This window comes from Malania oleifera, chromosome 7 (assembly GCF_029873635.1).
Source record: "Malania oleifera isolate guangnan ecotype guangnan chromosome 7, ASM2987363v1, whole genome shotgun sequence".
NCBI lineage: Eukaryota > Viridiplantae > Streptophyta > Magnoliopsida > Santalales > Ximeniaceae > Malania > Malania oleifera.
The window spans coordinates 111100571-111120120 of record NC_080423.1 but is presented as its reverse complement, the minus strand read 5'-3'; the positions used below and the strand labels follow the sequence as shown (position 1 = coordinate 111120120).

Below are 19550 nucleotides of genomic sequence, written 5' to 3'. Positions count from 1 at the left end.
TATCCACATTTTATGCTTTAGCAAATTACTAGAAATAAAAAAATAAAAATACATCAAGCTTTTTAGTGGACGGAAAAATATTTTGATCAAAGGGGGGGAATGTATGTTTTTTCATGTGTTTTAACGTAGAAAATAAGAGATGGAAATGAATCATATGTCCACAATTTGTCTAAATATAGTTTTTTGCACGTATTACCAAGAGAAGTAAAAATAATGATAAAAAAAGTAGGTAAACAGGTAGAAATAAAGCGTACATATGTTTTACTGATCGTTATTTGTTAGGAGAGCAAGAAAAAAGTAGGAGCAAAAACGAAGTCTCATCTAATTTAAGAATGACTACTAAAAAAGAAAAAAAGTGCAATAGTCTAACTCTTGAATTGGGTGAAAGAGGGAGAAGAGATGAGACAAACTGTACTAACTTTATTTGATTCTCCTTCTCTATATCTTCAAATTACATGTTTAATGTTTTGTTTTCTTTGAAATTTTTTCAATTGTAAATTATGTCAAGCAGTGGAAAGAAATATATTTATTATTTTAACCCATTTTCATTTGTTATTATGAAATAAAAAGTTCAATTCCTTCGACTTTTCTTTCTTCATATTTTTTTCTCTCTACTATTCCGAATATGAATCAAATCCTTGAAATTTTTATATACCATAAAACTAAAAATTAAAAAGAGAAAAGAAATGTTTTCAACCTCATAAAAGTTTTTGGTGCCCATGGATTTACAAATTCAAATTTAAAAATTTCAAGTAAAGAAAACAGCGTTAACGAAATTAACAGGGCATGGCCTAATGTTTCATAGGCATGTGTCTCATCCTTAGTTGCAAGCCAATAATTTAGCCATTTGCCCATTAAAAGAAGGGACAAAATATTTTTAGACCCTTCAACTATAATTTTTTTTTTGTTGGTTAAAAAGAATCTCTTCTTTTAGTGAAAAAATAATTATATCCAACATATTAGTATCATCTTATTGACTTATAAATAATTAAATAAAACCATCCTTATAAGTCTAAGAAAGGTTTTTATTAATTAATTTTTATTAAATGAGCGTGAAGAAGAAACCTCTTTACGGCCAACGACATGTCTTTGTATCTACATGTTTTCTTTTCTTTCTTTTTTAATGAAACAAAAAGATTCATATATCCAAAAATAAAAGCAATAAATTCATTTATTAGCTCATATAATAAAATTCACTAAAAAAATAAGCAATTATTTAATTAGATTATCAACTTATAATTGAAGTAGATAGGTGAAAAAGAAAAAGACATAACATTAAGGTAGCCAATTAGAAGCATTTTTTGCCTTTGGGTCTTTTTACTTGTGAAAAAAGCCAATCAAATATTTGGACTGACAAGCTTGTTCCAATGAGGCAAGCCACGAAATTTCTCATGAAATGATCATATTAGGACAAAATTGATGTATGATGAACTCATTCTTCTCTATGTTACTAAAGCCAATAAACGAGTGGAGACAAATAAATATATATATATATACTATTTATGAATCTTATGTAATAAAATAATTTCTTTTCACTAATTATTTGTATCAACTCCGCCTTTTTTGAGTTGGGTTAAAAATATTTTGACGGTTGCTTGCTCCTCAAAATTTATTACGACATTTTCATATTTAATATAAGCAAATTTAGTTAACTTAAATTTGAATTTGTGTGAATTTGAACAAAGCATACTAAAAATTTATATTGACTTCCTTCTAAATCCTCATAAATTCAAATGCAAGCCTTGAAATCCGTTCTGACAAACACTAGCCATATGATTGCTATATAATTGCTAGATTTGACCAAGAAGAATTTCAAGAAAGTGGCTGAAAAATTAAGGCTCACTTGGACTTTACTTCTGATTATTTTGTTGAAAAATTTGTTTTTGTAGACTCTTCTTACTTCAAGTTCATTCTATGCATCCTCCTAGTGAAGGTTGATTCCTCTTTATGCTTATTATTATTTTTTTACTAAAAGAGGACAACACCTTTATTTATTTATTTATTATTAATATATCCTTACTTTTGGTGAAAGAATATCGTGATTACAAGATAAAACAAAAGGGAGAGTACAGAAAAACCCTCCAAAAAATCAACACCAGCAATCAAACAAATTAGGATAATAAAACTAAATATAACTAACAAAGAAGATAAAAACATAAACACAACAAAAAACAAATCTAAATTCATCAACCGAAACTCTAGAGTTGAACTAACGACGAACGAAAACGAGACCCCACCTATCCATCCGAAAAATATCTTTCAGATAACGTGGTAGAAGTTGTTATTATTCGTAGATTACATTTTTTCTCATTTTTCCCTTTTTAGTGAGAAAATCAGTCACACTATTGTTTTCTCTATATTTACGCATCACCATGACGTTCACTCCCTCTAACTCCACCACGAGTTCCTCTCAAAATTCTCAAACATACCACAAAGTACATCTACCTTTCTGAAACCAATCAACTATAATTCGCGAGTCACTTTCAATAATCACATTAAAATAATGCAAACGTTTGTACAAACAAATTCATTTTCTGATTGCTTTTAATTCTGCACTATTTGCGAGTCTCTTTATGCTTATTTGCCATTATTCTATTGCATACAAAAATAAACTACTTTTTGGCTATGATGTTTATAGAGATGTTCATTAGGAAGGCTGGGATGATAAGATCACTCCGATTGCATTATTTGAGAATAGGACTATCTTTGTGTAAGCTAATAGCATTATTTTTGCTTAAAAAGTTCTTTTTTTTTTTTATAATAATATTACTAACCATGGACACGCACTATGTTCTTGCTTTATGATTTTTTATTTTTTAATTTTTTTAAATATTTAAAAATAATAAATAATTAAATAATATAAGGGCATTTTAATTTTCAATAGTTGTAGATAGTTATAGGAGTATTTGGAATAATTATAAATAATTATAGGGATAAATTTAACATAATTATAAGGAAATTTTGAGATAATTGTGGGTAGTTAAAGGAGTATTTTGAAATAATCATTGACAGAAAAATCCTCTTTATCATATTAGAGCTTTTGATGTTAAATATTATTGTTGGTGCTAGAGGAGTCCATGGGTGAGCTTAATTCACGTGGGTAAGCACGACTCGACCCAAAAGCTTAAAGACTGTGTGATCTTGGGTCTAATCATGTATATAAGTACCCATCATCCACTCAATTTTTGAATATGAGATGAATTCATAAGTGGAATTCTCAACATCATTGTTTTGATATCAGATGGTTAGCAGTTTGACTTTTTTCTAAAGTGTTTTTTTATTAAGATTTGCTAGCCCAATTTATGTTTATTCTTCTTATTTTCACTTATGTGCAAGTTATTCCTTTTCTTCTTTATATAAGTGTATGTGGATGGATGTATGCATGCATGTGTATATAGTAGTGCATATTTTTGTTCCATGGAGAATGGTAGCAATTTTATTTATTTTAATATTGTTATTTAATTTTTGAAACAATATATTAATTTGAAATCGTCCACTCTCCATTATCCTTAATTAGAAGAATAATTAATAAATATTTTAGATAATTTCAATTTATTCGATTAAAATTTCTTTGTTAATCAAATTGATAATAAAACAAATATTATTTTAGATTGGCATAACTTAAATGATTGACATGCCAAATCAGTCAATTTTTTATTCAATTTTGATTAAATAATAATCATATTTAGTAAGGATTACTAGGTGAGAAAAATATATGAATGAATTATGCCTAGACATCTTAATAGTTAGGCTATAAGATCATAGTAGAGAGAGAGAGAGAGAGAGAGAGATTTAAATGAAATGAAGAATTTCTACACGCATCTCTAATATAACACGCACCTCTAATATTAATATAGAGTAATTGATGCAATTTTAATTTCTTTTTTCTTTCTCTCATTATTCAATAATTTTTTCAAGTTTCATAAATTCATAAAAAAAAAAGATATAAAAAAAGATAAATTAATAAATGAATCAATTTATAGACAATCCTATTAGAACATATTTTCTTTACTTTTGACCCACATTTCTACTTAAATTTTTATTCATAATTGTAGAAAACTAGAAGACCCACCTAACTTAAGATACAAAACACGTGTTACAGGAGCATATAATAAATGAAAAATCAAAAATAAGAAAAATATAATAGGAATGATCAAAATATAAAGCTAAGTCTGTCAAACACAAAAATACCAGCACTGCATTTGGGAGCATAAATTTTAACCTTTAAATTTAAATTTTTAAAAATTTCAATACAATTTACATTACATTTTTTTCAAATCTCTTACAAATTCAAATTTAAAGTCTCTCCGAACATACATACAAGAAGTGCATTGATTAATTAAGTGATAAAAAATTTCATGTTATTTTTTAATAACATTTTTTCAATTATTAATTAGTAGGACATATTTTATTTTATTTTATTTATTTATTCAAAATAGTTTACTAGTGTGGGCAAGTAAGGTCAACGGGCACAGAGAAGTGACAAATAACTTACCTCCATCCCCAAATTAAGGGCAAGAGCCCATAGGTTTGGGGCAGAACAACATGTCCTCAACCCTTCAAAACTGTTTGTGTATGAATCGTTGATTGGTGAGAGATGCAGTGGCAAATTTAGGATTAACCAAAGGGAGGCATCACCATTGCCATTGGCTATGGGATTGTGATTGTGATTGTGATTGTCGGTGGTGCAATGCAGTAGAACCTTCCGTCAAATTTCAAAAATCTCCAAAACCTTTTCAACAATTTTAAGAATCTCTCTTAAAATTTATCGTAAAGATAAAAAAGTTCTCCTACATTTTGTAAAAAAACAAAAAATTATACAGAAAATCTTTTCTTTTCATGTGTTTATATACCCATATTTTAAATATTAAATATATGACAATTTAATTCTATATTCATTAATATTAAACATGTAAAGAGGAGAGAGAATTCATTTTTGTGTACAAGTTAAGAAGTAGACACAGATATGTGAAGGAAAAAAATTCCAGTATAATTTATCTAAAATTACAAAATTTTTAAGGAGAGATTTACAGCTTTTTAACAAATTTTAAAAAAGATTTGTACTATTTTTAAAATTTCTGAAAAATTAATGAAAATTTTGAAATTTTAAAGAAATTTTCTATCTTATTTTTATCAAAACTAAGAAAAAGCTCACGTCTTTAATGCTTATAATTATGATTATTATACAAGATATATATATATAAAGGCGTGGACCTCACACCAACTTACCTTGGGCCCACGGCCTAGCCCTACATATGGGCTCTACTAATCTCCTTCTCATCTCACCGCTCATGAGAGATCAATCATCAGAAGAAATGGCATGTGGATTAACTTGTGGCTCATGGAATATTTTTAAATTCAACTCGTTATAGTACTCCTACGGTCTTACTCCTCCATAGGGTAACCAGCTATTCAAAAACCCCATCCTCTCTCTCTCTCTCCAATTAGAGAGAGAGAGAGAGAGAGAGAGAGAGAGAGAGTGGGGTCACCTTTACTTTAAGAAGATGATGGCAAAAGTAACTTCCCCACATTTCAAAATTTTTTCATCAACGGGAAAAAAAATAATAAAAACAAAAACAAAGGTTAGCAATGAGTACAACTTTAAAGTTCAAAGTACTCTCTTTTTGTAACGTCCTCTGTGCATTTTTTTTTTTTTTTTTTATTTTCCGTGAGAACTCTTGCTACCGACAAGTCCTTTGGACCTCCGATGTAATACTAAATCCTCGAATTGATGCACCATTTAGGTTAATTCGAATGCGCTACATTTGGATGTTTGGCCAATTCGAAACTTAGGACACATCGACTCAGGACACCTTTTAAAGAGGAAACACATCAATCATATGTACTTTTTCTTTCATGTGTAAAGAGTTTTTAGCTCATTATAAATTAAAATATGTTTGTTTTTTTTTTTTTTTTTTGGATTCGTCCGGGTATCCGCCTTTAGTTTTATACAGAATGGTTTCAAGTTTTTAAGAATAAAAAATTTATGAAATCACCATTTCAAAAAAATAAAAAATCTCTAATATTTAATATTTATTATAGTGAAAAAGCAATTTCAAATTTCCCCCTTTTTATCCCATATTATTAAAAAAATCATTTCTCATAAATTTATATTTAAAATAAAATTTTGAATAATAGGCATTTTAAAAATCAATAAATTGTAAACATAATATAAATTAAACATTCACCTTTATCATATTATCCAAATATTTTGTTCATTCATAATTGCAAAAAATCTTGATCCAAAAAAGATGTGAAAGTCACTTGAAAGAAAAGAAGGCCAAATATGGACAATGACAAATTTGATATTTTTTTCATAATTGAAAATTTTAACGCTGCAATTAGGAGTATGAATTTCTGAACTTGAATTTAGATTTAAATAGATTTAGACAAATTTTAATACGATTTTATATTACATCTTATTCAAATCTAATAAAACTACAAATCTAAAACCCCTCCATTGTGAAAGAGTAGAAATCTTAAACTTAAATTTGTGTTAGTTCCAGTTAAGATACAATATAAAAGCGAATTAAAAGATTTAATTAATTCACACAAACTTAAATTAAAGATATAAAATTTATATTTTCAAAAGACTAGCATTTTACATTTTTGAATCTAAAAATGGAGGGATAATGAAAATACCAAATTAGAAGGGCATCCTCCCGCCTTGCCATCTTCACATTGAAACTGCAATCCACTTTCTCCCAGCAATAATATATAGGTTGGTCACCTGCGTCCAATCCCTGCACAATTTGTCATTTGCCTATAATAAAAAACAAAACCAGAATATTTAGAAACCGAAGAACACAAACATGGACAAAAGATGGAAAGAGCAACCCCTGTGGTTGAGGGAGCACGAGTGATTCATACATGGTATGGTATTATATTTTGTGAAGACCCAACAATTAGCAATATAATTTTTCCAGATCCCTAATCAAATAGATTTCATAACTGTTGAGCTATGATTATCCACCGAACAGAATAATTTCAAAAGCCCACAAAGAGAATAATAGCTAGTATCAACCTCCTTTGTTGGAGTATGTGGCTCATATTAAGTAAAACACATGCACAAAAAGACATGTTGAGAAAAAAAAAATAAGGAAATTAGGTTGCAAGAAGACAATGTTTTGTCTAATAGTTTTGTTCGGTACTGTTTTAAAATTTTGAATTGAAAAGATCAATAGGTTAGGAATTCGGAAACATAACTTCCAAAGATTGATATAAGGGTATTTGGGAAGGGTTAGTATATAAATAATGTTGTAACCCTGATTTGATTAATGATAGTAAAATTAAGCCGCTTGCTCCCTTAGTAGGGATGACTCTTCATAATATAGGTCCCTAGGCGAACGATTTAATTAGGAACCTTTAATATTTTCTTTATCTTTCTTCATTTTTCATATCTGGATTCATATTTTCTCGTTGATATAATTAAATTTCAAAATTAACACTAACTATAAATTGACAAATTATGTAAAAAAATAAAAATATATTTAATAAATTTATAGAAATAATAGATTGAAAAAATATAACCTAATTGTTATTATTATTGCAAATCGATCGGCGAGCAAGACTTTAGAGATATCAGATTCTTGTCGGATACAACGCTCTAACTACAAAACTTCCAAAATTTAAGAAAAAATATTAAAAAAAGTTCAGAATGAAAATATTAGAAAAATAATGCATAAACATTGATATCAAAATTAAGGTCGATTAAAATTATAGAGAATGAGGCCCGAAAATGATGAACATAAGAGTCGGAGCAAAAATCATAGAAAAACTAAGAGATGGAAAGATTTTTTTAGAAAGGCTAAAAGAAATAGATGATAGTAATAGATAATTAAAAACATAATAAAGTTATTAGTTAGGAAGTCAATGAGACTTGAAAAAAAAAAAATTACATTTATTTGTTAATTGAGAAGTCAATGTATGAAAAGAGTGCATAATAAATAATGTTAATATTATTTAAATAAAAAAAATTTTAGAGTCTCAAGAATATATTATTACATTAAAAAAAATTTTGAGTCCCAAAATTTTTAAAATCCTAGATGAACACTTCAACCACCTAATGGTTATTTATTTGCTTTTCTTTACTATCCATGTGTCCATATTATTTATTATTGGTTGTTGCATTGTATGATTCAAACATTTTTTTCACTACATATTAATTTGTACAATATTTTTGTAACAAAATGCAACAAACCATCTACTCAGATGTCATAAATTTTATTGTTTATTAGTCCATTGCAATGCACGTGCTCCACAGCTTTTAAATAATAATTATATAAAAAATAGTAAATAAATAAATATATTTTTAAAAAATATTGTTTTTTAAATAGTTATGGGTAATTACGAGATGAAATTTTTTGAAATACTTATGAGAGAGAGAGAGAGAGGAGTGAAACCTCCAGGCGCGGGCAGCAAGCATCAAAGTGGGTGGGCATGCGGCGTCACAGGCACAGCTGCCAGTGACAAGACTGAAGCTTTTGGTAATCCAACAATACCATGTATACCCCAAACACCCCCCAAAAATTAAAATTAAAAATAAAAACAAAAGGGTTTCCAAATCTCGTAATTATTAAAAACAAAAGTCGAATGACTTTTAACTCGTTTGAGCATATACGTGAGTGACGTAGCAGCAGCACAATAATGAACAGTCAACAGTATCCTCCGTGCATGCAGGACGCTAGGCTTGGATGGTCCGGCCTCTGCCTGCTCTCTGTTTCTCTGGCATATGTAAGTACTCCTCTGCCCTCTGGACCACCCTTGCCCTTTGTAGATTTTGAGCACATATATTTATATACTGTGAGGAGTAATAAATAACAGCTCCGATTCTCCCTGTTATTGGCATCTTCTATCTTGTCTAAACCCACTTTATTACTGACTCGGGGGGACTGGCATCTGACATACCCATCTTTCTCATTTACCCCATTCAGAAGTGCCAGAAAATGGAAACTGAAATCGTAAAGGGCAAATTTCAATTTCAAAAGCTACTCATGCTCTCTGGGCGGGTTCGGTGTCCAGCATCATGCATGTGGTTCCGCATTTCATCATATCAATTATCTTATAAGCCTATCTCAATACGCAAAAGGAAATAAGTTGACCCATGCAGTTGCAGCTCAACTGCTCATCTTCTCCGTTACATATCACTGTTCCAACTTTTTTTACTTGCCCAAGGATGATTCAATATGTGCAACATAGAGGGAAAGGTGTTGGCTCCTTTTATCTTTCCTTTTTTTTTTTTTTTGGTTGGTACAAAGGCCAATATGTGGAGGGAGGACAAGTGGCATGCCTTGGTTACCATACTACCGAAGGCCAAAATGTGCTATTTAATGTTTGTTTGTAGAGTCAGGGCTCGGGAATATGCAACACACTGGTGCTAGCTCTATCTTCCATTCTCGACGCTTTCTTCCGCTTCTTCCTCTCCGACTGGGGTTCTTTCGCCTTCAGTTCATTGCTGAAGGACCTCAATGAGGCAGCCAGGTGTTCATTTCTGTGCGCTGAAACCAAAACCAAAACTAATAATTTGAAGCTGTTTTATCTTTATGCCTCTAAAAAATGAATATTGTGCTCTCTCGTTTTCCTTTCTTTGAAAGTAATGGATCATAAAAGAGGCAAATATCATACACACAGGAGAAATTTATAGTCAAGTCCATTCTCCATTTTAAAATAGAAACAACTAAAAATTGCAGTAGATGAATATTTAGGGAGGAAAAAATAAATTAATATAAATACTGGTAGCAGAACACATTTAAACTGCTAAAGCAGATTAACATAAATACTGGCTGTTGATTAGATAAGGTGGGATGGACAATAATAATAATAATAATAATAATAAAAAAACAATATTATTTTATCCAGTTTGTACCTGCAAATTCAAATGAGCTGATAAGCCTCACCTGAAAGTATGACATCTTCCATGTTCACAGATTTACGACCAGCATGCTGTGCAAATAACTCGAGGTCCTTCCCTAACTGTTCTGCATTTTAAGAAAATAACGGTTTTATTAACCCCTAATCCCTGGCTTTGTCCAACAAATATCAAAGCCCAGAAATCATTAGACTCAAACACAACACTTCAAAAGTCCTTGCACCAAGCAAGATTTGGAAAAAGAATCTGTTTACTTAATCCATTACTGTTGTTAGTCCTTTGCTATTTGGATACAAATTTGCATATAAACAAGGTGCCCTTGGCATTCACTCATACCAAGAAACAATGATAGGAAAACTGCATAAGAGCAAAAACGCATCTCACTGGTTATCCCAGACCAATTTCATTTTAAGACGCAGAATCAAGCAAGTCTTAAATTTGATCTGCTCTGAAACAACAGAAAAGAGTAGCTGCCACCTGCTTTCAGTAACAACCTTGTAATGCTATTTCTTGATTTCTTTATAATTGAGAGCAAAATTAAGTTTATTTGTTCATTCAGAAATGAAGAACACAGCAACACTGCATACATAAATGCACCATAATAATTGTTAATGAAGTTGGCCAATGCAATGTCCATCTATAATTTACACCTGATTAAAAAAAGAAGAGATGTTTGTCAAGGTTACTTTTACTTTCTTCCAGCAACCACTACTTACACATGCATTGCACTTTAATCTCCTATGGGAAGGTAAGATACAGAAACTGACTCACTCAGCTAATGTGAAAATATAGCCCATAACCTATTAGAACATAAAAAATGTGATGGTTCAGATTAAATGATTTATACTACATTGGAGCATTTCAGAGATTGTAATATGAACCATGATAGGCTGAAAGCCAAAACATGCAGTCACTAGTTCAATTGAAAACGAATTTAATATCATAATCTTTCAAGTCTGGGAAAAGCTCACAAAAGAAGAGGCCTACAGAAATTGATATTGAGGCAAATTTAAACAAAAAGTAATTGATTTGTGTGTATATATATATATATATATTACACACACACACACAGATGGGCTATTTTTAAGAAGTTTGTAAGGCAAATATCTTAAGGAGAGGTTCAATCAAAGCAGAACTTTTAGAGGCTGAGTTCACTTGGTCATGCTACAAACATGGCACTCATGAGGCAGAATCCCCATGCCTGGAGACTCATCCTGAGTTTGAAGTACAACATCTTAAGGAGAGGTTCAACAAGAAAACTTTGAAGCAAAACCTTTAGAGGTTGAGTTCACTCAGTCATGCTACAAACATGGCACGCATGAGGCAGAAGCCCCATGCCTGGAGATTCATCCTGAGTTTGAGACACATCATACAAGCTTCATATTCCAAGTTTTATACCTTTCCTCCAGTGAGGATAAAAACTTTTAGTCCAACTCTAAGATTTCACAGCTCAATTTTACTTCCACTGTAAGCTGACATGTGAATCACAATTATGCAATTAGTAAGGATTTTAAGGATGAGAAGTGCCAAAAGCATTGAGAAAATCTGATTCATAAATAAGGGAGTTTCTAAAAGCCAATAGTTGTCGAATTTCATTAGTGTATTCATCACTGGCGTTAAGGATATGGTACTGATCTTTCTTAAATTTTAAGTACCCATAATTGAGTATTATGAGTATATAATTATCACATTTGTATTGTACCAATAAGAAATACAGATAGAAAAAAGAAACTAAGGCATAGACTCTTATATAAAAGTCCCTTGTTCTTTGCATCAAAAGAGATAAAATGTAGTAAGAATTAATGAGTATAAAAGACTTCTCATGAGTGATCATATTACAGACATGTTAGATGAGGTAGATTTAGACTGCCCACATCAATCTACAGAACAATGAATGAGAAGAATGAGTAGAAATATCAAATAACCAATCTAATTCACTCTTCCAGGCATTGAGAGGTTGGAGAAAGTCAAAGCAAGCAAAAATTTTATAATAAACTGCTGAAGAGTATTACAGAAGAAGAAAAGATGGTCCTTAGTTTCAGTTATTTCATAGCAGAAAGGACACAGACAAGAAACAGCAAGACCCACTTCAAAAGTCTGTCCATGGTTTGAAGCTTACTAAGAATAGCTAGCCCAGATATAAAAGGAGCGCCTGGGAGTCCTTAGTTTCAGTAATTTCATAGCAGAAAGGGCACAGAGAAGAAACAGAAAGAACCCACTTCAAAAGTCTGTCCATGGTTTCAAGCTTATTAAGAATAGCTTGCCCAGACATAAAAGGGGCGCGTGGTAGACCTTAGTTTCAGTAATTTCAAAGCAGGAAGGACACACAGAAGAAACAGAAAGAACCCACTTCAAAAGTTTGTCCATGATTTGAGGCTTATTAAGAATAGCTAGCCCTGGTATAAAAGGAGTGCGTGGGAATGAAATTCTTTGACCAAAGTACTTTTAGACCAAGGAACTAGGATATTTCTCTCTCAGATGATATCCCAAGCTGAAAATTTGTGAGAGCATAACCAGGAGTGAGATCCCAAACAACTCTGTCAGGAGAGGCAAAATAAGGATTCAGCTCATTAAAACATTGGAAATGAATTCTGACAATAGGAGCTGAATAATGAGGCGAAACCCAAGAATTTTTTGGGAGCTTAATTATAACAGAGGCAACAAGAGAATCAGGAAGCAAACCAAAATATTTAGAAAAAACTGTCCCATATTCTCTGAAAATAGGGCTATCATGATACCAATTCTCATGGAATAGTAGTAGACTATACATCTCCAATATAATGCTTGATGTGAGGGTAAACGAGAGCCCTTTCTGCAAGTATTCTCTTCCCGCCCATGTGCAGTAGAATCAGTTTTTGAATTGGAAAAAATGCTTCTATATTGCAGCACCTAATTTTTTGATAGATACTGCATATACCTGAATATGCAGACTAGAGGTAGAGGAAAACATCCAACCATGTGTACCTGTTTGGTTTGCGGAATAGCTATTCCTTAGAATAAGATGGAATATAATGAAAAATTTGGAAATGTAGGTAATTAGTATTCCTTGTATGCTCCTTATTATTTCAATCAACGATTCAACATGTAATTAGAAAGAAATAGACATTCTTGAGATGAAATTTGGGAACAATTATACCATAGTTACCAAAAAATGCTAACACCCTAGGGAACTGCACCTTTGTATGAACTTTAGAAACATCTCAACGTCCTCACCAAATATACAAGTGTCATTTCACTTTTTTCCCAACATATCTATTTATGTATACCCCTAATGTTCCACATTTTAGAGGTGTCCTACCATAATCCTGTTCCCACTCCACTAACCAAAATGTTCCAAGTTCTAGGTAACATGGAGTTATATCTTATCAATTTCTTGTCATGGACTCATAAAAAGATTCACTTTGTTATTTGCTTCACAATATCAATCTCATGAGGCTAGCCTCGAAGTGTATTTTCTAGGTACTTAATTTTCGCCTTATGTGCAGGTAAGCCGATCGAAATAATGAATAGATTTAAAATTCTGGAATGTTTGAAGCTTCCATTTTAACCAACTTTACATTTTCTTCCCAAATAACAAATAAATTTTTGGCAGGCAACTTTTCTCCCATTATCATCATTATTTCTATGCAAAGTTTCCCTAATTTATTTATTATTTTTTGTAATTTCTTCATTTTGGGTTTTTCCGACGCTCATTCTCCTTCTCTTTCTTCTTGATCATTGGGTTTTACTGATACTTCTTTTAGCATATGTATAGCAATTTAAACCTATGAATTATGCTAAAATGTATATGACTTCCACTAAGATCTTCTTATTCAAAATTTAAACCTACCACATGCCAGGCAGGCCTACTGGCAAAGCAGCATATGAGAACGGCCTCTCCTACACACAAACAAGTAGGCTGCACACAGCAATTTTAACCATTGATCAATAATGATAAGTGGTTGCAGTGCATGTTTTGCAGTAAAGCCGAATAACTTAATAGTGCAAAAAATTAAGCCCAAAATATCATAGCGTTTCTGAAAAGTAAACAAAAAAGAGGTGCTCGCAAGAACTGGTAATAACAAATCAGGAACATAAATTGTACTATCATTCGCGAAAAATAAAATATAAATACATAAATAAAACAAATGGCAAAAGCTTTACCAGTATATTTGAAGGCTAAATCGGAAATGCAAGCTACGATTTGTTCGGATATTTCCATTTCATTTTTCTTCGCTGCTCAACGAAATTGAAAATCAGAGAATCGTTCAAAGCAATACAAAATAGTTCGTGAGAAAATTTACATCGAGAAACGGACAATAAATTAATTAATTAGAACCGAAGAATGGGAACCTAACCTTCAGCTTCGGCAATTGAGATAGTGGCGAGTCTGAATCGATCTCTCAGAAGCTCAGTCGCGGCGTCGTCGTCCTCTCTCTCCGCATCGCTTGCTCCTCCTCCTTCCATTGAATTCGACTAGCTTAGGGTTGCTTCCATTTAGAGAGAGAGAGAGAGAGTGTAGTGAAGCGCGAACGGCGAAAGTAGAGGAATGCGCGGGAGTTCAGTTATATCAACCGTGTTATTATTTACGAAACTAAAAAAAAAACTGTTTCATTTTGTAACTTAATTTTAACCCCAAAAGAAATCTTTTGTCTTATTTATTTATTTATTGAAATCAAGATTAACACAGAGTACGAAATTTTAAAAATTTAGTTTGCATTTGATAATATTATTCGTAAATTTAATTGAATTTAACACGAATATTATGTTATTTATATTACACTAACAATATACTATGCACTTTCTACATTTTTTTTAAAATTGATTAATCTGAAATCAAATTTCAAGTTTAAATCACTCTTTTTCTTTTCCTGTATTAGGAAAATTTTGGAATTATAATACCTTACCAAAGTTGAGGAGGAGGGTGTGTTGGGTTGTGAGAGAGGGCAATGGGCTAGGGTGTGGTCCAGTCCAGCAGAGCATTACAAGGCAAAGCCATTTCATTGATGGGGCCACGGCCAGGCCCCACAAAGGGGAAACCATTTTACAGCGCATGCTGGCTCATAGGAAGTCAAAACAGGATTTTTTTTTTGCTTTCTACTTTGAACAAGATTACAGGAATTAAAAGTGAAGGATTTGGAGATTGATTTGCCAGCAGGCTCCTTCACTTTTCCCTTCCAAATTTGCCTATACAAAATCCTCCTCAATCTCCCCTGCTTAAATGCCATTCCCCACTTTATGGTTTACCTTTTTCAACCTTCTACTAACACTGTAACACACACACACAACTGGTAATTCATAAACCCAAAATGAGGAAGTTTCCACGAGGGTTCCTCAAAAAAAGACATTTTTTTTTTTTTTTTGGGGGTTGGACAAATCCTGAGAAGGGCCTTTTTTGAGAAAAAAACAGGGCTCCCATGCTTTCCATAAAAGCAACAAAATTGAATAAAAATAATATATATATATATATATATATTTACCAATTACCAAGAAAAGGGCAGCTCCCGCAAAAGTTTGAGGGGTATAAAGTGCAATCCAGGAGATATGCAATCTACAGGCTTCAAAAAAATGCACTGCCTACACATAAAAATCACGTGTGAAGGGATAAAGATGCATATCCCCACTTAAAGAACCAAGGGATTTGGCTTACCCTTTATGGTACAAAATTTCAAAAACCCGCAATACTTTTGAGACCCTATTGATAAGAACATTACAGTTTACAGATCAGTTAACAACCCATGCCCACCCAAAACAAAGAAAACCTCGATACCCCAATTCAGAGAGGTACTGCCTGCCCTTATTTAGGCACTTCTAACATGGTGCAGGAGTCGGCACTCCAAGGAATAGAAGGCCTGGCCCAACTGACCCTTGTGGAAAGAAGAACGGAGAGATATATTAGACTCTGAAGTCTGATCCTTGCCTCCTTTTGTCATGAAACAGAGGAATTGGTCTTGAACTAAGATACTGGTCAGCAACTTCAACCAACCGTACTGATCTGGGATACCAAAGCTCTGGCGTGAATGGCGCATAAGGCGGAGGATGCGCAGGAAAATGCTTGTTCCATTTCCGATGGAGTTGAGAGACAGCAAGTGCCCGGTGAAAGCACGGATGATAGAAATAAAGCACTGAGACACCCTCGATGGACCAGACAAGAAACGTTTGCGTTGATACAGGGGAAGAAGGTTATTGAGAATGGGGTTCGAAGGGGGCGTAGATCTGCTTCAGCCTTGGGGTCAAACCAGCTGGAACCCAAGTGGGATTCAGTCTCCTCATATTGCAAACAAAATGGAGTCAACAGAGGCCCAGTTCAGTGCAGGAAAAGATGGAGCAATCTCATTGGAGACTTCAAGAAGATTAGAACATGGGAATCACAAATAAAAGAAGAGGCTGATTCATTCTGGTCGATGAGGAATGATTTGAGGAAAGAGAGGAAACTGCCGGGGTTCTTCGATAGGGAAGTCTATGATGCTTTCGATGGAAAGGCATTCACTGTGGCAGCAATTCCGCTGACACTGGTTACGGTAGTTGCGAATGCGAAGAATGAGAATGAAACAGAGACCGCAGAAGGAGAGGAGGAGGAGGATGAGACTGAGACAACTTTTGATAGCAGCCGAAATGCTGCTGTAGACGACAGTATGTTTTCAGATTTTGAACATGGGCAGGCGGATGCTGGTGGGAGCCCCGAGGAGGAAAACATGGGGACAGGAAGTCCCACAAAGACAGTCCCCACAAAGTTGCCCATTTCAGGTAATCCAAGTTATGTCAAATTTTCTGTTTGATATCTCTTTCTTATAATGGATTGCAGCGCTATATAGTCGTCTGACCAAAAAAAAACACACAGAATTTTATTAGAGAACAGTTTGATGAAGTTTTATCAAATTATCTTGAATACTTTTGCAATAACCAAATTTTGGGAATCTTGGGGCTTTGGATTTGCCCCAGAGATGTTTCCATTGTGCATAGAGAGGCATTTTTTAGCACTGCAAATGGGCACGAATATACTCAAGATTAACATATGGTGGCTGGATTTGCTCGTATATTTTCTTCTTTCTAACAGTCGTAGCTTTGCCTCGGTTTCTAGGATTAATAATGGAAATTACTTGTACTCATTGTTCAATGAATTTCCAAGGGTAAGATCCGCTGTCACTTGGAGAATATGGTTTGCACTGAGGATTGATTATTAATTTTTTTGTTTATTCTGTTCAGATTATCCACTAGCCTTTGGCATTTTTAGGTTGTCAGCCATTTGTATTTGTTTATTCTTTTCAAGTATTATAATGGGACCATGTTGCTTGCCCAGGCACACACTTACTGTAAATTGGATTATAAATTTATGAAAATCAGAGTTAAGTATTCAGATTTTTTCATTGAATAATTTGAACTTATACCAATTTTCATGATTCATTACTCTTGTATTTATCCACTTCTCATTTGTCAATATCTATATATTCGAGATCTTTGGTAACAGATATTCATACACCACGGCTATTTGAGCAAAGCATTGCACCAGCTTTTACTAGTGTTTATGAAAGAATCACATGTACACAACATGCAAATAACCTAAATTTCCCCCCTTATAAACTCATGATATTAAGGAAACAGTACAAAGACTGGCAAATATTTGTTTTCATGAACTAGAAGAGTTCAAATTACTCCAAGAAACTATGATTTGTTTTGTTTTTATTTTGCAGGTACAACAGGAGGAAAACAGCAAGGTTCAAATGGTTGGAGAGGATCTACATCTCATGATGGAAGGAAGCGCAGGCGGTTGTCATCAGATGGATCAGGAGACACCAATATAGGGGAGCAGTTGATCAAAGTTCTGGAAAGAAACGGTAACTTGCTTAATGCTCAACTTGAAGCTCAGAACATCAACTTTCAATTGGATCGGGACCAGAGGAAGGACCAAGCCAACAATTTAGTTGTTGCTATCAGTAAGCTCACAGATGCTCTAGTAAAAATTGCCAATAAGTTGTAACTGAAGGCTGTGGGAGTATAAAATATTCACACAAAGCTCCTGGAATTGCGGAGAATGAATAAGAAATTTGCCAATTTAAAATTTAATAGATGTCAGGCTCAATTTCAGCTTCTTCATTTTATGGATCAATATTTTAATGTTTTTAGTTACAATCATCAATTTCCACTCTCCCAATACTTTTTTCCTTGCCCCCTTCTATTTCTGACCTATTAATACTATTACTACTATAACATAAATTCTAAAAAGGTACTCAAAGCATAAACAGTTAAGGATTTCATGGAGCCATTTCAGGGATTAAATAGTGGATCTGACATAATAGTTTAAGTAGTCAAAAGCCCTACCCATATGTTGCCAAGTGATTATTTGGTCTGAAGGTTTCTGTTCTCTATAAACTCAGTTTATCAATGAATAAAATTAAGATTTGACATAGACCCATTAGCTTTGCAATATTGGAGATTAGATTGTTTTTTGACAAAACCAAAAACTGAACACCAATTACTCTTGTGAAAATGGAGTAGTTTTTTGACAAAACCAAAAACTAGACACAACTACTGAACTAGCATGCTGGAGCTAATCCAGCATAGAAGTATGGCAAAGGAGAGCGTGGACTGCATATTTAATCTGATGTTAAATTCTTTTAGCATGATAGCTGTGTGGGGATTCCCCTTTGAAGAGACAATTTCTAGAAGTAGGCTAGAGATGAGAACACTCTGCAGAGAAGGGTAATGTTTTGGGAGATGGAAAGTTCATCTAAAATATTTGAATAATTGTATATAAAATCATTAATAGTGAAAAGGGAGTACAGAATGAAATGGAAATATACAAAAAAGTGGGGCTATTTTGAGGTTAAATAATTTTTCAGGATCACGTACAAAGGGAACTGAAGGTCACGGGTTCGAGGCATGGAAACAGCCTCTTGCAAAAATGTAAGATAAGGCTGCATGCTATAGACCCATCGTGATCCATCCCTTTCCCGGACCCCCGCATATGCAAGAGCTTTGTGCACTAGGCTGTCCTTTTTTTAACAGACATAGGAACTGAGAAAAAGAAAGATTGTTTTTTTTTTTTCCATTTTTTTCCCCTTGGATGGCCATTTCATTTGGAATTCCAGTGCTCCAAAAAAGTAGCTTTTTTTCCCTTGAGCAGCCGCCAACAAGAAGATTTTGACACTCGAGAACTTGCAAAAAAGGAGCATAGCACAGGTGAATAGATTTTCCTGCTACAAGAGTGCCGCTGAGTAAGTGAATGTATTTTAGATGGTTGAAGATGGACAACAAAAACTGTGGAATAGGCTTTGGCTATGAAGGGAGTCACCGAGGGGCAGCAGGTTCTGTATTGAATGAATTGTGGACAAGGAGAGCATTAAGACAGAGTCAACAGACAAAGAAAATGAAGATTATAGAGCTGATTCCTCTCACTTTTTTGGGATTATTTGGAAGGAAAGAAATTGTGGTGTTTCCAAATGATTTAATATTATTTGGCTATGATGGGGAATCAGTAGAGGGGGCAACAGGTTTTGTCTTGAACAAATGGTAGATCAGTAGAGGCATTATGCAGACAAACAAATGAGGATAGTAGAGCTGATCCCTCACTTTTTTAGATTATTTGGAGGGAAAGAAATTGTAGAGGTTTTAAAGGAATTGATATTTCTCTCAATATTGTAAGTTTGCAGCAGATAGATGGTAAAATACATTGTAATTTTCGATTGGTGGGCAACATTTTATC

General features: G+C 33.1%; 2 protein-coding genes across 2 annotated transcripts; one reads left to right on the top strand and one right to left on the bottom strand.

The window, feature by feature from the left end:
* Nucleotides 1-8507: 8507 nt before the first annotated feature.
* On the bottom strand, nucleotides 8508-14390 carry LOC131159417 (protein MHF1 homolog). Its single transcript, XM_058114300.1, has 4 exons — nucleotides 14206-14390; nucleotides 14012-14083; nucleotides 9897-9977; nucleotides 8508-9497 (listed from the first exon to the last, which is right to left on the bottom strand). The coding sequence occupies exons 1-4, from the start codon at nucleotides 14312-14314 to the stop codon at nucleotides 9346-9348; spliced, it is 414 nt and encodes a 137-aa protein (XP_057970283.1). The 5' UTR covers nucleotides 14315-14390; the 3' UTR covers nucleotides 8508-9345.
* Nucleotides 14391-15402: 1012 nt separating this feature from the next.
* LOC131159415 (trihelix transcription factor ASR3-like) lies at nucleotides 15403-18009 on the top strand. The gene is made up of 2 exons (XM_058114298.1): nucleotides 15403-16594; nucleotides 17539-18009. Exons 1-2 carry the CDS (start codon nucleotides 15868-15870, stop codon nucleotides 17823-17825), a joined length of 1014 nt encoding a protein of 337 aa, XP_057970281.1. The 5' UTR covers nucleotides 15403-15867; the 3' UTR covers nucleotides 17826-18009.
* Nucleotides 18010-19550: the final 1541 nt, after the last annotated feature.